The sequence below is a fragment of the Mesoplodon mirus genome (assembly GCF_964341445.2).
Source record: "Mesoplodon mirus genome assembly, chromosome: 5".
Lineage (NCBI taxonomy): Eukaryota > Metazoa > Chordata > Mammalia > Artiodactyla > Ziphiidae > Mesoplodon > Mesoplodon mirus.
The window spans coordinates 93,124,145-93,143,991 of record NC_138980.1 but is presented as its reverse complement, the minus strand read 5'-3'; the positions used below and the strand labels follow the sequence as shown (position 1 = coordinate 93,143,991).

The following is a 19,847-nucleotide window of genomic DNA, read 5'->3' as shown; positions in this document are numbered from 1 at the left end:
TGTACTATACATTCATTACATATACATTCAAGAGAGATCTTTGACTCCCCAGTTCCATGGAACACATTTTCTCTTGTTTAAATAGATCAGATTTTTAGGCTTTCCTCTGCCTCAGACATTTGGAGAATATGATGAATGTTGTAGGTCCTCTTCCCTCCCAGAAAACACATAGATCTGAGGAACTGCTTTATCCAAATCTCTACTCCAGGCTTTCATATCGAGTTATCATTTCCTTAAACCCCTTTATTTTCCTTCAGCTTACATCACTGATAGCATCAAGCAACTCCAGATAACTTAAGTAGAAAAGGAGATTCAGTAGCTCACATAATAAGATAGCTCAAAGGGCAAACTAGCTTATGCATAACTGAATCCAGTGGATTACATGGTCAGCAGTACTCATTCTTCATCTCTAGCAATGTTTTTTCTGTGTTGGCTCCATTTTCAGTGAAGTGATCTCCATATGGTATCAAAAATGGTCCCTAGTAGTGGCAGACTCTATACTCTTGCTCTCACAATTTCAGAGGAAAAGAGAATACCTCTTTCTTGATTATTTGAGCAAAATTTGGGGGGAGGACCCATATTGTAATGACTTGGATCTGGTGGATATCCCTGACTCAAGTCACTTTGGCCAGAGAAGAGAGTACTCTGATTGGTTAGGCTGGGTTAAGTGCTCACTTCTGTGGGAAAAAGGCAGGCAAAGTGATTGACAGCTCCAATGGGTTTGGGTCAAGGATCCAAAAAAGAAAGGAAGAGAAGGAGGAGAAATAGGTAGAAATAGTTTTGCCTTCGTGGTGATAGTGATAATTTTTGATGGCAAAGTGGCCACACAAGCGGTCTGACAAGTTGTGACCCATATTTGTAACTAGTTCTCTTTATGTCTGAAACAGAGAGGAAAGACATGCAGCTGGACAAAAAAGGGAGGAAGGCAACACTTAGAAATTAACCTCTGCCATTGACCTGATTCAACCAGGTGGTTATTGCTGTTTCTGACTCTCTGCTACAATGAAGATATTTCTAAGGTGGGAGTATCTTTCAGTTTCTCTCATTTTGCCTTTTAGGTGGACAAAAAAATCGTAAGGACTGAGATAGGAGTTCTTCTTCGCCTCTCACATCCAAACATTGTAAGTGGTTTTTAGCCTGTTATTTCAAATAATCTCCAATGTTATAGGATGAGATTTTTGTTCTTTACTGTCCATTCTGATGATGAGAAAGGGATTCTTCCACCTCCAGTAAGTAGCCACCTTAGCCTAGCTCCTGTCCTTATCTGATCCCGTTTTTCAATTATTTTTAACTGAATAAATCTTAAGAATAATACCCCTTGAAAGAGTTTCAAAATGGGCAGATCAGCAATATATACCATTGATGTTTTCATGCATAAGAGGATAACTAAAATTGGAGAGTTTTTTTCACTCTAATAAGACACTGGCTTTTTTCCTTTTGTGGGCCTATCTTACTAATATGCCATTGCTGAAAATGCCTGTGAAGAAAATGCATTGCTTTCCATAGTCATTTCACTCTCCTATGAGAGAGTATTTGCTTCAGAGACAATGTGAAGATTCAAATAAATAATGTACTTGAATGGCGAAAATAAAACGTCCTCCCAAGCTCTGCTCTAGGCTATGTCCAGACAAAGGCACTGAGGGAAAGAAGGGCTGGGGAAAAGCTTTCTTGAGCCAATGAAGTGAAAAGAACAAAATCATTTTCCAGGCCATAACTTGTTTCTATAAATTGAGTCACTTATGTAAAATATTTCACTCATTTCTCTGAGAAAGTTATGGTGTTCCCAAGGATGACCTGCAATGCTTAGGCTCAAGGCAAAGTGCTTAAAACTTGTATATTAGTTAGCAATGCACTCAGCTGTAAATAACAGAAAACTTGAATATGGTGGTCTAAACAAATATTTTTCTTATGTTGTAAGAAATCAGAAGGCAGGCAGTTGTTAACACTCGTTCATTTCCTCAGTGATGCCATCCAGGACCCAGACACCTTCCATCCATTGGTTCGCCCATCTTCAGTGCACTGGCTTTCACCTACATGCTTTTCCCTCATGGTCCTAAAATGGCTGCTCCACAGTGTTCACAAGTCTTCAGGTCTATATTCAAGACAGAAAGTAGTGGAAAGGCTAACGAGCAGAGTCTGATGAGAAGTGTAAAGGCTTTTTCCAGAATTTCCAGCTGCAGTAGAATTCTCTTCAGTTTGTGGCCACAAGATCTGGTCACAAGATCACCCTAAACTGCATGGAGACTGGAAAATTAGGGAGTAGGGTTATCATAAGTGGCTTAGACCAAACATAATCCATAATTTAAGGCCAGGTACCTTGCTTCCCTAAACAAATCAGGGTTCTGTTTGCAGTAAAGTAGGGGGAGAAGGGCTTTGGGTAAGCAATTAACAACATTTACCATATATAATCACCACTTTTACATTATCCGTCTTATTTCTTTCAAGGAGAAGTCAATATGGAATTTTCCTCAAATATAGATCAGTCCTGGTCACTAGATTCTCAGAAGGAAAATATCCAAAATTGGATAGATTATCTGAATGTGATGAAAACCCTGTTATGGTCAATCAAATCCCTATCACTGTTACTTTTCTGAGTATCCTTTCATCTACCAGCAACTTTTTAGCTGTTAAGGGATTCCCTTTCCCTACAGACAGACTTTAACCTGGTCCTGTTCTGTCTCAGACCCCTAATTGAAGTCCCTTTCTAGGAGAAAGAGGCATTTGCATCTCTACCAACCATGATGCTTTCAAATGGTTTAGGAAGTTTTGTTTGCTTCTGTTTTTTTTTTTTGTTTGTTTTTTAATTCTGTTGAAATGCAGAAATTGGGATGATTTGGCAAAATTTAAGCATTTCTAGGGCAGGTATCTTTCAACTATCAAGATGAAAAATATAAAAACTCAAAAGGACCTTTGAAGAAATGAGGTAACAACAACCAGAGAGTGACAAATGATTGCCTGGTACTAGAATAAGGAAGCTTTTTTAACCATGATTCAACATATTGCTGTTACAGAGAGTGCTGTTGTAGCCATAATTTTAACTATTTCCTAGAAAGTTGAAAATAAAGAATTTGTGATTTTTTTAATATCTTTTCCCAGATAAAACTTAAAGAGATATTTGAAACCCCTACAGAAATCAGTCTGGTCCTAGAACTCGTCACAGGAGGAGAGCTGTTTGACAGGTGAGTAGGTCCTGGCAATGTGACCACAGTAAGGTTTTGCTTCCAGTCACTAAAAATAACCAAAAGGAAATTTCTCCTGAAATTTTTCATAATGACATATTATACCAGTTGATAACTTCTACTAAAATAAATCTTAAAAGGAGTATAGAATGGAAAGAAAGTGATATTTGATAAGATGTGGGTAGACTAAAATTTGGGATGCTTAGTGAACAAAAATAGAAACATTGTACTATTTACTTCTGCAAACATTTACTTCTAGATAAAAAGCAGAATTTCTAAAGTCATACTAAATCTAAACTAAACAGTAAGATTTATGAGAATATTTTGTGAGAAAATGTTCAATGAGAATTATAGAAAGTTAAACATGTATTTATAATAGTATTCTTTATTATGATCCAAAAGCCATAAAAATCAATTCTCTCCAAATGATTGTTTCTAGGCCTACTTTCTTTGTTAGGCTGTGTAAAGAGTTCCAAGTTGCAGAGAAAAACATGTTCTGTTATATCCAATTATAGCCAGTTTTAGTTGTCTGTTCATATGTTCATCACTCAAGGCAGAGGTTTGAGGATGGCAGGGAGTATTTCTGGAAATCCGGTAGAGCATAATATAGGCACACTATTTGTACAAGAGACACACACTTTAAGCTTCCATAGCTTTCCTACCCTCCTCATCTTCTCAGAATTCCCTCTTTGCCCTGACGGGCTCTTGGGAGCTCTTTGCTGTGCTGAACAGGGTAATTAAGCAAGAATGGAATTGGAAGAAGACAAAGAGACTGAGTAGGTATATATCAGAAATGGTAAGAAACTGCAGTTTCTGTGGTGTAAAGGTCTTGTTGGTTGAAGAAAGGGTTAAGAGAGAAGTGGACTGAAGACAGAAGACAGGAGAGAGGTTGATGAACTGCTAATGTAGCATGAGTGCCTGGAGCACAGTAAATTCTCAATAAATATTTGCTGCATGAATGGGTGAGTGAGCAACTGCTACAATGAATGCACTCTGAGGAGAAAGATACCTAAGGGTTTAGAATGTGTTAGGAGAAGAGCATGCCTCCCCTTCCTCCCCACCTCTACTCTACCCAGTTAAATTTACTGCCTCTTTAAGAGCTTCCAAAAGTCTTCGTATTTGGTTTTCAAAGTTCCTGTCTGCTTTTAATGTTACCCAGTGCAGATTTGGATCTTCAGATAGGAAGGAGCAAAATGGCCTTGATTGGAGCTACATATGTATCTTCAACATTTTGTTCAGATGTATATTAAAGTTTCCTTAGAGCAAGTTATGTGAATTTATCAGATTTTTTAAATTGTAGCATTTAAACTATATTCATTCTTTACAAATAAATGAATCACCTGAGGGAAGTAAGCATAGGTAGCCTAGACATATATTGATACTTCTTGTGGTATTTGGCTCATAGTCAGTTAGACTCATGGTTTTAAATCCTGACTTAAGGAACAAACAACTAACATAGAGGTTTGCTTAACTTCTCTGAACCTCAGAACAAATTTGAAGCTGTACTATGATCCTAAGGAAGCTGAGACACTCTGATCCACTATAAGGATAGCCTTATCCTAAAACTGTCATGATCCCATATGCTTAGTCAAGACCCTTCTGGACTAGTTTATTTGAATGTTGCCTAAATTTGCCAACAATTGGTCCTTTTTCAACACCTTTTTAGCTGACTCTTTCGTGGACATATTCCTTCTTTAGGTACATTAACACAGTCAAATTATAGTTAGATCCTGCTGGTTTGGAGCCGTGAGATCTTCCTAAGGAAGACTTACATATTTCTCTGCTAATTATGGTCTAACAGAGAAAAATCTGTTCTTTGTAAATAATTGCGGGACAGGAATTTCACAATGAAGTTGTCATCTACCAACGGCACTTACTATTTATCGTCTAACCTCTGTTTGAATCATTTTGGAATCAGGAGTCTCTTTCCTTCCCTTCTCCCCAGGCTTTCTGGTTCTCTCATCTTGCAGTCTAGTTGATTTTGATGGAATAGAGTTAATTCAGCTATAGATAAGAGTGAAAAACTAAATACTGTAGATAAATTTCATTTACAATGATAAATGGATGAAATATTTGGATTTAACAGAGGACATCTAAAGAATGGCAGACAGCCAGTAGAGCACTCAACTACTCTATAAATTCTTAGTGGTCGTAGATAATAGACTTTTTTCCCCCTGAATGTTGTTGTCCACATATCTGTTGCCATTAAGTTACTTAATTCTACAGTTATCTTTAAATTTGTATCAAACTGAAAATATATCCTGCATTATTATCCATTTATTGCTTTCTTTCTTGAGAGTTAAAATTCAAAATATGGTCTCTTTTTCCTGTACTTAGGTCAAAAACCAAACATATTTAATTGTAATGATAGAAATTCATTTCTGGTCTAATGATGACTCTAATAGTATCTAGTGAATGAACAAATGGAGCAACTGATGAAGCGATAATTATGTTAGTCCACTATAGTCAACATGGTTGTATTTTATTAACAAAAGATCTGTTCTATGGTGCTCCTAAAAACCGAAACATGCTAAATCCAAGTGGACTCTGCTGCTTCATGTAGAGTATGAATAGTAAATTGCATAGGACAATGGATTACAATTTTAGGGATTAAAATCAGTGATATTTTGTGTCCAAGAAAATCCCCCCAAGATATTTCCACAAAATTACGATATCATGGAAAAACCTCCAGAACATTTTCTGTTCCGTCTTTCTCAATCTAGTCACAATTCTTATAATTGTGGGCTTTTTAAGTGGACAAGTTCTGAGGTTGTTTAAGAGTAAATTTTCAGGAGAGGGGGAAGATGGCAGAAGAGTAAGAAGCGGAGATCACCTTCCTCCCCACAGATACACCAGAAATACATCTACACGTGGAACAACTCCTACAGAACACCTACTGAACGCTGGCAGAAGACCTCAGACCTCCCAAAAGGCAAGAAACTCCCTACGTACGTGGGTAGGGCAAAAGAAAAAAGAATAAACAGAGACAAAAGAATAGGGACGGGACCTGCACCAGTGGGAGGGAGCTGTGAAGGAGGAAAGGTTTCCACACACTAGGAAGCCCCTTCGGGTGGCGGAGGGGGAAAGCTTCAGAGCCGCGGAGGAGAGCACAGCAACAGGGGTGCGGAGGGCAAAACGGAGAGATTGCCGCACAGAGGATTGGTGCCGACCAGCACTCACCAGCCCGAGAGGCTTGTCTGCTCACCCGCCGGGGCAAGCGGGGCTGGGAGCTAAGGCTTGGGCTTCGGTCGGAGCGCAGGGTGAGGACTGGGGTTGGCTGCGTGAACACAGCCTGCAGGGGGTTAGTGCACCACGGCTAGCCCGGAGGGACTCCGGGGAAAAGTCTGGACCTGCCGAAGAGGCAAGAGACTTTTTCTTGCCTCTTTGTTTCCTGGTGTGCGAGGAGAGGGGATTCAGAGCGTTGCTTAAAGGAGCTCCAGAGACGGGCGCCAGCTGCGGCTAACAGTGCGGACCCCAGAGACAGGCATGAGACGCTAAGGCTGCTCCTGCCGCCACCACCAAGAAGCCTGTGTGCGAGCGCAGGTCACTGTCCACGCCCCCCTTCCGGGAGCCTGTGCAGCCAGCCACTGCCGGGGTCCCGGGATCCAGGGACAACTTCCCTGGGAGAACGCACGGCGCGCCTCAGGCTGGTGCAACATCCCGCCGGCCTCTGCCGCTGCAGGCTCACCCTGCATCCACACCCCTCCCTTCCCCCGGCCTGAGTGAGCCAGAGCCCCTGAATCAGCGGCTCCTTTAACCCCGTCCTGTCTGAGCGAAGAACAGACGCCCTCAGGCGACCTATACGCAGAGGCGAGGCAAAATCCAAAGCTGAACCCTGGGAGCTGTGCGAACAAAGAAGAGAAAGGGAAATCTCTCCCAGCAGCCTCAGGAGCAGCGGATTAAATCTCCACAATCAACTTGATGTACCCTGCTTCTGTGGAATACATGAATAGACAACGAATCATCCCAAATTGAGGAGGTGGACTTTGAGAGCAAGATTTATTATTTGTTCCCCTTTTAATCTTTTTGTGAGTGTGTATGTGTATGCTTCCGTGTGAGATTTTGTCTGTATAGCTTTGCTTTCACCATTTGTCCTAGGGTTCTATCCATCCGTTTTTTTTTAATTGCTTTTCTTAATAATTATTTTTTATTTTAATAACTTTATTTTATCTTTTATTTTATCCTCTTTCTTTCTTTCTTTCTTTCTACTTTTTCTCCCTTTTATTCTGAGCCGTGTGGATGAAAGGCTCTTGGTGCTGCAGCCAGGAGTCATGGCTGTGCCTCTGAGGTGGGAGAGCCAACTTCAGGACACTGGTCCACAAGAGACCTCCCAGCTCCACATAATATCAAATGGCTAAAATCTCCTAGAGATCTCCATCTCAACACCAGCACACAGCTTCACTCAACGACCAGCAAGCTACAGTGCTGGACACCCTATGTCAAACAACTAGCAAGACAGGAACACAACCCCACCCATTAACAGAGAGGCTGCCAAAAAGCATAAAAAGTCCACAGACACCCCAAAACACACCACTAGATGTGGACCTGCCCACCAGAAAGACAAGATCCAGCCTCATGAACCAGAACACAGGCACTAGTCCCCTCCACCAGGAAGCCTACACAACCCACTGAACCAGCTTTAGCCACTGGGGACAGACACCAAAAACAACGGGAACTACGAACCTGCAGCCTGCAAAAAGGAGACCCCAAACAGAGTAAGATAAGCAAAATGAGAAGACAGAAAAACACACAGCAGATGAAGGAGCAAGATAAAAACCCACCAGACCTAACAAATGGAGAGGAAATAGACAGTCTACCTGAAAAAGAATTCAGAATAATGATAGTAAAGATGATCCAAAATCTTGGAAATAGAATAGACAAAATGCAAGAAACATTTACCAAGGACCTAGAAGAACTACAGATGAAACAACAATGATGAACAACACAATAAATGAAATTAAAAATACTCTAGATGGGATCAAGAGCAGAATACCTGAGGCAGAAGAACGGATAAGTGACCTGGAAGATAAAATAGTGGAAATAACTACTGCAGAGCAGAGGAAAGAAAAAGAATGAAAGGAACTGAGGACAGTCTCAGAGACCTCTGGGACAACACTAAACGCACCAACATTCAAATTATAGGGGTCCCAGAAGAAGAAGAGAAAAAGAAAGGGACTGAGAAAATATTTGAAGAGATTATAGTTGAAAACTTCCCTAATATGGGAAAGGAAATAGTTAATCAAGTCCAGGAAGCACAGAGAGTCCCATGCAGGATAAATCCAAGGAGAAACACGCCAAGACACATGTTCATCAAACTGTCAAAAATTAAATACAAAGAAAACATATTAAAAGCAGCAAGGGAAAAATAACAAATAACACACAAGGGAATCCACATAATGTTAACAGCTGATCTTTCAGCAGAAAATCTGCAAGCCAGAAGGGACTGGCAGCACATATTTAAAGTGATGAAGGAGAAAAACCTGCAACCAAGATTACTCTACCCAGCAAGGATCTCATTCAGTTTTTATGGAGAAATTAAAACCTTTACAGACAAGCAAAAGCTGAGAGAGTTCAGCACCACCAAACCAGCTTTACAACAAATGCTAAAGGAACTTCTCTAGGCAAGAAACACAGGAGAAGGAAAAGACCTACAATAACAAACCCAAAACAATTAAGGAAATGGGAATAGTAACATACATATCGATAATTACCTTAAATGTAAATGGATTAAATGCTCCCACCAAAAGACACAGATTGGCTGAATGGATACAAAAACAGGACCCATATATATGCTGTCTACAAGAGACCCACTTCAGACCTAGAGACACATACAGACTGAAAGTGAGGGGATGGAAAAAGATATTCCATGCAAAAGGAAACCAAAAGAAAGTTGGAGTAGCAATTCTCATATCAGACAAAATAGACTTTAAAATAAAGACTATTAGAAGAGACAAAGAAGGACACTACATAAGGATCAAGGGATCGATCCAAGAAGAAGATATAACAATTGTAAATATTTATGCACCCAACATAGGAGCACCTCAATACATAAGGCAAATACTAACAGCCATAAAAGGGGAAATCGACAGTAACACAATCATAGTAGGGAACTTTAACACCCCACTTTCACCAATAGACAGATCATCCAAAATGAAAATAAATAAGGAAACACAGGATTTAAATGATACATTAAACAAGATGGACTTAATTGATATTTATAGGACATTCCATCCAAAAACAACAGAATACACATTGTTCTCAAGTGCTCATGGAACATTCATTCTCCAGGATAGATCATATCTTGGGTCACAAATCAAGCCTTGGTAAATTTAAGAAAATTGAAATTGTATCAAGTATCTTTTCTGACCACAATGCTATAAGACTAGATATCAATTATAGGAAAAGATCTGTAAAAAATACAAACACATGGAGGCTAAACAATACACTAATTAATAACGAAGTAATCACTGAAGAAATCAAAGAGGAAATCAAAAAATACCTAGAAACAAATGACAATGGAGACACGACAACCCAAAACCTATGGGATGCAGCAAAAGCAGTTCTAAGAGGGAAGTTTATAGCAATACAATCCCACATTAAGAAACAGGAAACATCTAGAATAAACAACCTAACCTTGCACCTAAAGCAATTAGAGAAAGAAGAACAAAAAAACCCCAAATTTAGCAGAAGGAAAGAAATCATAAAGATCAGATCAGAAATAAATGAAAAAGAAATGAAGGAAACGACAGCAAAGATCAATAAAACTAAAAGCTGGTTCTTTGAGAAGATAAACAAAATTGATAAACCATTAGCCAGACTCATCAAGGAAAGGAGAAGACTCAAATCAATAGAATTAGAAATGAAAAAGGAGAGGTAACAACTGACACTGCAGAAATACAAAAGATCATGAGAGATTACTACAAGCAACTCTATGCCAATAAAATGGACAACCTGGAAGAAATGGACAAATTCTTAGAAATGCACAACCTGCCAAGACTGAATCAGGAAGAAATAGAAAATATGAACAGACCAATCACAAGCACTGAAATTGAAACTGTGATTAAAAATCTTCCAACAAACAAAAGCCCAGGACCAGATGGCTTCACAGGCGAATTCTATCAAGCATTTAGAGAAGAGCTAACACCTATCCTTCTCAAACTCTTCCAAAATATAGCAGAGGGAGGAACACTCCCAAACTCATTCTACGAGGCCACCATCACCTTGATACCAAAACCGGACAAGGATGTCTCAAAGAAAGAAAACTACAGGCCAATATCACTGATGAACATAGATGCAAAAATCCTCAACAAAATACTAGCAAACAGAATCCAACAGCACATTAAGAGGATCATACACCATGATCAAGTGGGGTTTATCCCAGGAATGCAAGGATTCTTCAATATATGCAGATCAATCAAGGTGATACACCGTATTAACAAATGGATGGAGAAAAAACATATGATCATCTCGATAGATGCAGAGAAAGCTTTTGACAAAATTCAACACCCATTTATGATAAAAACCCTGCAGAAAGTAAGCATAGAGGGGACTTTCCTCAACATAATAAAGGCCATATATGACAAACCCACAGCCAAGATCATCCTCAATGGTGAAAAATTGAAACCATTCCCACTAAGATCAGGAACAAGACTAGGTTGCCCACTCTCACCTCTCTTATTCAACATAGTTTTGGAAGTTTTAACCACAGCAATCAGAGAAGAAAAGGAAATAAAAGGAATCCAAATCAGAAAAGAAGAAGTAAAGCTGTCACTGTTTGCAGATGACATGATACTATACATAGAGAATCCTAAAGATGCTACCAGAAAAATACTAGAGCTAATCCATGAATTTGGTAAAGTAGCAGGATACAAAATTAATGCAGAGAAATTTCTGGCATTCCTGTACACTAATGATGAAAAATCTGAAAGTGAAATCAAGAAAACACTCCCATTTACCATTGCAACAAAAAGAATAAAATGTCTAGGAGTAAACCTACCTAAGGAGACAAAAGACCTGTATGCAGAAAATTATAAGACACTGATGAAAGAAATTAAAGATGATACAAATAGATGGAGAGATGTACCGTGTTCTTAGATTGGAAGAATCAACATTGTGAAAATGACTCTACTACCCAAAGCAATCTACAGATTCAATGCAATCCCTGTCAAACTACCACTGGCATTTTTGACAGAACTAGAACAAAAAATTTCACAATTTGTATGGAAACACAAAAGACCCCGAATAGCCAAAGCCATCTTGAGAACGAAAAACAGTAATCAAGCTACAGTAATCAAGACAGTATGGTACTGGCACAAAAACAGAAAGATAGATCAATGGAACAGCATAGAAAGCCCAGAGATAAACCCACACACATATGGTCACCTTATCTTTGATAAAGGAGGCAGGAATGTACAATGGGGAAAGGACAGCCTCTTCAATAAGTGGTGCTGGGAGAACTGGACACGTACATGTAAAAGTATGAGATTAGATCACTCCCTAACACCATACGCAAAAATAAGCTCAAAATGGATTAAAGACCTAAATGTAAGTCCAGAAACTCTCAAATTCTTTAAGGAAAACAGGCAGAACACTCTATGACATAAATCACAGCAAGATCCTTTTTAACCCACCTCCTAGAGAAATGGAAATAAAGACAAAAATAAACAAATGGGACCTAATGAAACTTCAAAGCTTTTGCACAGCAAAGGAAACCATAAACAAGACCAAAAGACAATCTTCAGAATGGGAGAAAATATTTGCAAATGAAGCAACTGGCAAAGGATTAATCTCCAAAATTTACAAGGAGGTCTTGCAGCTCAATAACAAAAAAACAAAGAACCCAATCAAAAAATGTGCAGAAGATCTAAATGGACATTTCTTCAAAGAAGATCTACAGATTGCCAACAAACACATGAAAGAATGCTCAACATCATTAATCATTAGAGAAATGCAAATCAAAACTACAATGAGATATCATCTCACACCAGTCAGAATGGCCATCATCAAAAAATCTAGAAACAATAAATGCTGGAGATGTTGTGGAGAAGGTACACTCTTGCACTGCTGGTGGGAATGTGGATTGGTACAGCCACTATGGAGGACAGTATGGAGGTTCCTTAAAAAACTAAAAATAGAACTACCATATGACCCAGCAATCCCACTACTGGGCATATACCCTGAGAAAACCATAATTCAAAAAGAGTCATGTACCAAAATCTTCATTGCAGCTCTATTTATAATAGCCAGGAGATGGATACAACCTAAGTATCCATCATCCAATGAATGGATAAAGAAGATGTGGTACATATATACAATGGAATATTACTCAGCCATAAAAGGAAACGAAATTGAGTTATTTGTAGTGAGATGGATGGATCTAGAGTCTGTCATACAGAGTGAAGTAGTCAGAAAGAGAAAGACAAATACCGTATTCTAACACATATATATGGAATTTAAGAAAAAAAAATGTCATGAAGGACCTAAGGGTAAGACGGGAGTAAAGACACAGACCTACTAGAGAATGGACTTGAGGATATGGGGAGGGGGAAGGGTAAGCTGTGATAAAGTGAGAGAGTGGCATGGACATATATACACTACCAAACGTAAAATAGATAGCTAGTGGGAAGCACCCGCATAGCACAGGGAGATCAGCTCGGTGCTTTGTGACCACCTGATGGGTGGGATAGGGAGGGTGGGAGGGAGGGAGACGCAAGAGGGAGGAGATATGGGAACATATGTATATGTATAAGTGATTCACTTTGTTATAAAGCAGAAACTAACACACCATTGTAAAGCAATTATACTCTAATAAAGATGTAAAACAAAAAGAGTAAATTTTCAAATATTTTTTTTCCAGAAAATGATTGTATTTTAAGACAACTAATTTAGCAGTGTCCTTCTGGTCTTCTAATTAAATTTTTTTAAGGTTTTTTTTCTGATTTTTGTCTAACTCCAGTATCAGAAGATCTTGTGAATTTTTAATTGTCTTTACTTTTCTGTTTTCTCCTTGTGTTTTTCCTTGCTACGTTATGTTTGTTCAAATCTAAACATTATGTATAAAAGGTTTTAGAATATGAGGCTTTAAATCTTGTTGCCTTCCAAAAGAGCAGATTTTATTTTGCTCCAGCAGGCAGTTAAGGTAAGGAACAGATCTCTTTAATCTAATCAGGCAGTGGACTGATTCAAAGCTGAGCTTCCTGAGGGTGGATCTATTTCTTGTCAACTGTTACTCATAGGGTTTTGCTCTTTAAGGGTCCCAATTTAAGCCAGGGGATTTTGCCAGGGCCCCCCTTCCTTGACAGACAGACCCTAAATGCCAGCCTCTGTTCCCTCTACCCTGTGAGATGGCCCATCAGCTACTGATTTAGAATCAGTAAATGCTTTTAAAGGGAAAGCATAGGCATCAGATATCAGGTTTGCTTTTCTGGATTTTTCTTCTCTTCTAGATCTTGGCTCCTAAAGCCTTAACTTCCTTGGTAACTCTGAGATGTCTTCAAATATACTTTAAAATATATTTTATTAGCTTGTTTTCATTGTTCTTGCCTGTACGCTTGTCTACCCCACCATTACTGAGGGCAAAAATTCAGTACATGTGGTTTTAAAAGTTCTTTCACAGACACTAGTGTGTCTTCCTCTTTTATGTCAACCCTTTGTGGCAAGCAGATGAAGAGCATTGTCCCCACTATACAGATGTAGAAACTGAGAATGAGTCAGGGTAAATGATCTTCCCCAAATAGGCAGCTGATGTGTCTTTTTGTCCAACTCTTACTCCTCATATGGCCTCACTGTCTTTCTTATTAAATCCAGTTAGCACCTTTTAAATCATTTCCAAGGGAATAAACTATTGTTTATTGTGTTTATGGAGAATCCCTGATGTATTGGTTGGTCCTATGCAAAACTGTGTATAACTTAACTCACTCAATCACCCTTCATGTTTTTCTAAGGCATTATTTTCCCCATTTTTTTCAAGAACACCAACTGTAGAAATTGATAAGTGATAAAGTCAGGACTGAAACTCACATCTGTCTGACTACAAACTTTCTTTTTTCATTTCTCAAAAGTGAAAATATTCTCTTTCCAAACAACAAGTCATCAACATGCAGGGGAAGTAGTGCTTATGTTTGGGGATTATGAATTTACCCCATTAATTACCTGACAGAGTCCTAGTATATCAGTCCTAATAGTCATTTCTACTTCAGCATTCCTGGGTCTCTTACTCTTGGTGGAAGTAAATGGAATTTTCAGGACATTGTCATGAGGAAAAGATTCTGGAAATGGAACTTGGGTCTTTTCTCTAGTCTCCATGGAGTTGTGTCATGGTTGGTATTCTCGTTAACCAAAATCAGAACACATCTGAATTTGTGAAGACTATTGTGTCAAAAATTAGTCATTAATGTAATTGTCTAAAGTGAAGACCTATAAAATCTTATTGTCTAAAAGGATAATTTGTCACTATAATGAGGGCCATTTGTGAGTGCCTTTTGCGGTCCTGGCAGTGGCAGGGCATTTTACTAACCATGATCTCATTAATCCTCACAGCAACACATATACAAGGTAGGCCTTGATATATACATTTTGTAGACCAGATAACTGAGGATCAGAGTGTTCCTTTAACTACCATTAGGTCACTCAGTTTACATTGGATCTAATAATTACAACAACAATAATTAAATGAAACTGGACTCAAGTACATTAGATTCCAAAGCATATGATTTTTCTACCATGCCATGCTGCTGCTATGTAAGCAAATGCCAGTACTCTTAATACTTAAAAATAAAACTTCAAATTAGTAATGTAACATTTTATTCTGCTTAAGTGTTGGCTTAACTTAAACGTTAATATATATATACTTGTTTTTCAACCATGGATATTTTAAATACGTCTTCCCTTATGCAGTTTTATCTGGCTACATATGAAGAAAACATATACTTTGATTTGGACTAGATTTAAAGTCTACTTTTCCCAGAAGCTTGGCTCTGAAGGGAAAAATAAAAGTGAGGTAGTAGAAAGGGACACAGGATAAATGGAGGCTTATCTATTATTTTAAGCTGGCACACTGGTAACACATTAATTTGCTGATGGGAAGGAGGCTACAGGATGGGGAAGCAGGAGAGATCTGTGTGAGAGGGACTTTTATTTGGAACATCCCAGAGAAGACACTGAAGGAATAAGATCTAGAGCCACATAAAAGGGTTTGTTTTAAAAAAAAGTTTCCCTCTTCTTCAGAAGCATAGTCAAGCTGCAGAAGAATCAAAGGACCTACAATAGTCACAACAGTTTTGAAAAAGAGGACTTAATATCAGGGCTGGGATATAATTCTAGCCTACTTACAAACTAACAAGTTAGCCTTGTACACCTTCATGGATGTTGGGAAAAAATATGAGACTCCTGGTCAGAGTCCCATGGGGGCATCACAGCAGGCTCAAATGGATGCCTGCAGACAGAGTAGGTTGTGTTCTAGGAGAGGAAATAACTTATATTGTCCATAAACAGGCAAATGAACAAACAAAATGTACAATGGAGTATCATTCACCAATGAAAAGGAATGTTCCTTTGATATATACTGTAACATGGATGAACCTCAAAAACATTATGCTAAGTTAAAAAAAAAAAACAGGAAAGACTACATATTTTATGACTCCATTTATCTGGAATTTCCAGAAGGGGCAAACCTATAGAGACAGAAAGCAAAGCAGTGGTTGCCTAGGACTGGGAATGGGATTGTGTTGGGGGAGAGGAGAGTGTAAGAGGTTTAAGTAGCTCAGACTTGATAGGCTCTATTCTTTCAGTATTGTTGAAGAGAAATTGATCTCCTAACAATGGCTGGGAGAGAATGGAATAGAACACTTGAGGAAAGAAGTGGTAAAGTTTGGAAATGTGAGAACAGACAAGAATAAAGACTTTCCAGAAGCACTAAGGATCTGCCGAGGCCAGAGGCTATGTGTTTTTGGAGAATCTGGTCTGTGTTAGTTTATATTGTTGGTTAAATCTCTCCATATCTTTAGTACAGTTTTTGACAGCATCTTTTTCCCTTGGTTTTTATCTTACTTTTTGGTTTTCTTTATCTTGATCCCTTTCTTGAGTTCCTCTTCCTCTTTTCATCCCTTAAATGTCTGCCTTTCCTAAAGTTCTTCATACATTCTTCGTAGGTAAATTGGATGCTCTCCTGTGGCTTCAGTCACATTGGTGACTGTTGTCTCAGCAGAGATGGAAACAGTATTTTCAACAATCTGCTAGACATTTTCACCTACAAGTCCCATAGGTACCTCTAAATCAGTATGTCCTGAAATGAACTCAGCATCTTTCCCTCAACTCTCAATCTCGCTTTTCCTCCCTACTTCTGTGAACTGACCTAACAGCTAAGCTAATCACTGATTTCTCCCTCTTCCTCTCACTTCTCCCTGCCCCCCTCCCCACAATTCTTTCTATGAGCAGCTCTCAAATCCATTCCCTCTCCCCTTTCCCATTGCTTCTGTCCTTTTGAGCCTTCACATTCTCTTTCCCATTGCAATAGACTCCTAACTGGCATTAGTTTCACTCTCTTCCATCCATCTATGTTTAAAGCACTCATCTGATCACAGATCAGCCCAGAAGGCTACTCACTACTTTTAGTTCAAGTAAATTCTTTTAAACATGGCAAACAAAACCCCTTATAGTCTGGCCTCATTCTACCATTTCAGATTCACTACCCACTTTATTCTCTTCTCACCACCGTGTTAACCAGAGGACGTTGTCTTCACCCTCAAGTAGCTCACGGTCTAGAAGAGGGAAAGTAAACTGTGATATGGACCCAAATATTACTTTTAATACTACCATCACCTCCAAAAAAGTGTACTAGGCTTATAGAGACAACCACACTGTCACAAGATTAAAAAATAAAGGATGACAAGGGACTAAAAAAATAAAGATAAGAATCAGTAGTACACAAAAAACCTATCACAAGATACTTTGCATTTGCTAGAGACTGGTCACAAATTTGGCTGTAAGGATTCATGTGGGGAAGATAAATGCTATAATTGGGGCATAAACACAGTACATTGGTTACAAATTAAGGGGGTCTTCTAAGCCAGAAATGACTTCAGGGAGCTAACAGAGCCTTTTGAGCTGAATCTTAAATGGGAAATAGAAAATTAGCAGGTGAAGGGTAGAGGGAAGGGCAAAGTGATGGCCAAGGCAGAGCACACTGACGAGGGGGTTAGATATGAGTATCTTCATGTCCATCTTAGAAGCTGTTCTAGACAGAAAGCAAGTAATTTTTAGATATTTGTCAGATGAATGATCGAATAAACTCTATGCTCTTGGGCAATTTATATATCTTTGGGTCAGGCTTTTCATTTACACTATGAGAGAATTGGACTGGGAATCCCTTAGGCCCATTGCCAGGTCTACATTTTGATTTGGCCTCCTCTTTCTCCTATACTGTCAACTCTTTGTCCAGCACCCACAATGATCCACAGTTCCCTCACTCTCTCTCTAGCTTCTCAAATTTAACCGGTGCTAGTAGTACCCTTTGAAACTGTTTTTTTTTTTAAGCATATGAATTTAATACTCTTTGGGAGAGTTCTTAGAAAAAGCATCAATACAGACAAAGGTGACATGAATGTAATAAGAAAAAGCAGTGAATGAAGCTTATGTAGGAGTGGTGGATTTACACAGGGTACGGCGGAATTCATTTAAATACAGTTTTGTATGTAGCAGCATAATGATGTACTGGCAGCCCTTAAAACTTGGTTCCTGAAACTCGTATTATTTGGGGCTTTTACCCTGTGTCATTCGATCCTTCAGTACACATTTTCACCAGACCAATGTCTTTCTCATATAAACTTACAGTCATCTAATAACATCTCCATTTAAGAAAAAGCTGCCAGTGGCGGGGAGAGCAGTAGGGCTCTTAATCTTTGTGCCAGGAAGTCTGAGGGCCTCAGGATATGATTGGATTAGAGCTCTTCAGCTGCATTGTCTGTGCTAACTACTGGGCTGGAGATGAGCTCAATTCAATTTGCAGCAATTAAGGTGACAGAAGCAAATGTACAAAAGTCATATTTTAAAGCAGATCCTTGGAGAGAAATAGGCATTGCCTGTGTTTTCTCATCCTACAAGTTTAAAATGATGAGAAGAAAAACAGTCTCAACTGTGGGCAAGAGCATGTGGGCCAATGTAGCAAACAGTGGAAGTAAAAGGCATGGTCTTGGAGTGATAACGCCTATTGGGCCAAAGAATCACAGCCTGGGAGTCGAAGGAAACACACCCCATTGTGATTCCTTCCCAGATCTCTAGATGTAGCTAGGCCTGTTAGTGACTGAGAGACCTGTAGGAACTGGGACACCAGGGCAGCCTTTTGGGTCAGTGTTGTGATTAAAATCCTAGGAGAGATTTTATTTTTAGCACAGCTTACAATGGAGCAACAGGAAATTGTGCAGCATAGCTAAAAACTACATGGCCCTGGACCTTTGAAAATGATATTAAAACGCTGGTAGCATCTTAACTGCCTTCTTATTATGTAAGAAACATGAAAAGGAAATTACTAAATCTGAAAAGAAATATAGCGATAAGTATGTTTAAATACAAAAGACAAAAATATCAACCAAAATTATTCTCCTGTTTTTACAGCTCTAAAACTCCTATTGAACGTATTGTTGCTTCTAAAAATTGAAGTCACTAGTATATTTTGCATAAAGCTATAAACTCTTAACTGTGTATATGTGGTTCAACTTAATTGGCTTTTTTAAAAATTTCAACTAAATTTTTTGTAGGAATTATTTGTTGCCTCATGAAACAAATACTCTATTTTGCTGAATTGAATCACTTTGACTTTGTTCAAAATAAGTTTCTAAAAAGATCCATATTATTACAATAATATCTAGAAACTATGTAACTGTGAGTTTATTCCTAAGGATAACAGTCACGTTTCTACCTGTTGCATGTTGCTTTGGGAAGCATGTATACATACAGTGGTTCTCCCTCTGGATCCATGGCCAGTGTGCTTGCAATGAATGAGCATCACTTCCCTAGTCCAGTACTTTTGTTCTGCATGATAAGGGACATAGGCAAAGGAGTTGTCCAGATGTCCACAGTCTGAAATTTTTCTGGCATCCATTCACCTAGCAATTAGTATTGATTCCACAAATATTTATTGACCACCTACTATGAGCGAGGCTTGGAGCGAGGCTCCATGGGTGACCAAAGCAACAGTCTAGTGAAAAGGCTAAGAATTTTTCCCACAGTACCCAGCAGAAGACATCGACCAAACACATCTGCTGTAGTCTTGCTACCTAAATGAAGAGAAGAAGATGCACAATTTCACTTTCCTTTGCTTGGTCACTAATATCTTCATCTACAATCTTAGCTCTAAGTTACAAACCTGCATTTGCAGCTTGAGAAGTTCCCTGCTATTGCTCTTCCCAGTCAGTCATGGATGGCCTGGCTCAACTTATAAAATATTTTGAATTGAATGTCTGAGTTTCAGAGACCTATCCCTGTGACACTCTGATGAAGAAATCATCTGGGAACAAAATTCCTTTTAGCAGAAGGAGCCTGGAAGAGAAACAGTTGAGTTCTGATGGTAGGACCAAACTGTGGTGTGCAGAGTTCACATGAGACGATGTGGGGAAGGCACCTGCATTTGTGCTTCTGCCCCACACGTCTGCTCTAGAGATGTTTCTGACAAAA

At 38.9% G+C, this 19,847-nt stretch overlaps 1 protein-coding gene across 1 annotated transcript in view; it reads left to right on the top strand.

Annotated features, from left to right (window-relative positions):
• CAMK4 (calcium/calmodulin dependent protein kinase IV) overlaps positions 1-19,847 on the top strand; it is a gene marked incomplete at its 3' end in the record, with an annotated part of 231,581 nt that overhangs the window by 142,307 nt on the left and 69,427 nt on the right. Inside the window, exons 3-4 of the mRNA XM_082621912.1 lie at positions 1,059-1,121; positions 3,097-3,179. Coding sequence (XP_082478038.1) covers positions 1,059-1,121; positions 3,097-3,179 — 146 coding nt within the window. The remainder of the gene's footprint in view (positions 1-1,058; positions 1,122-3,096; positions 3,180-19,847) is intronic.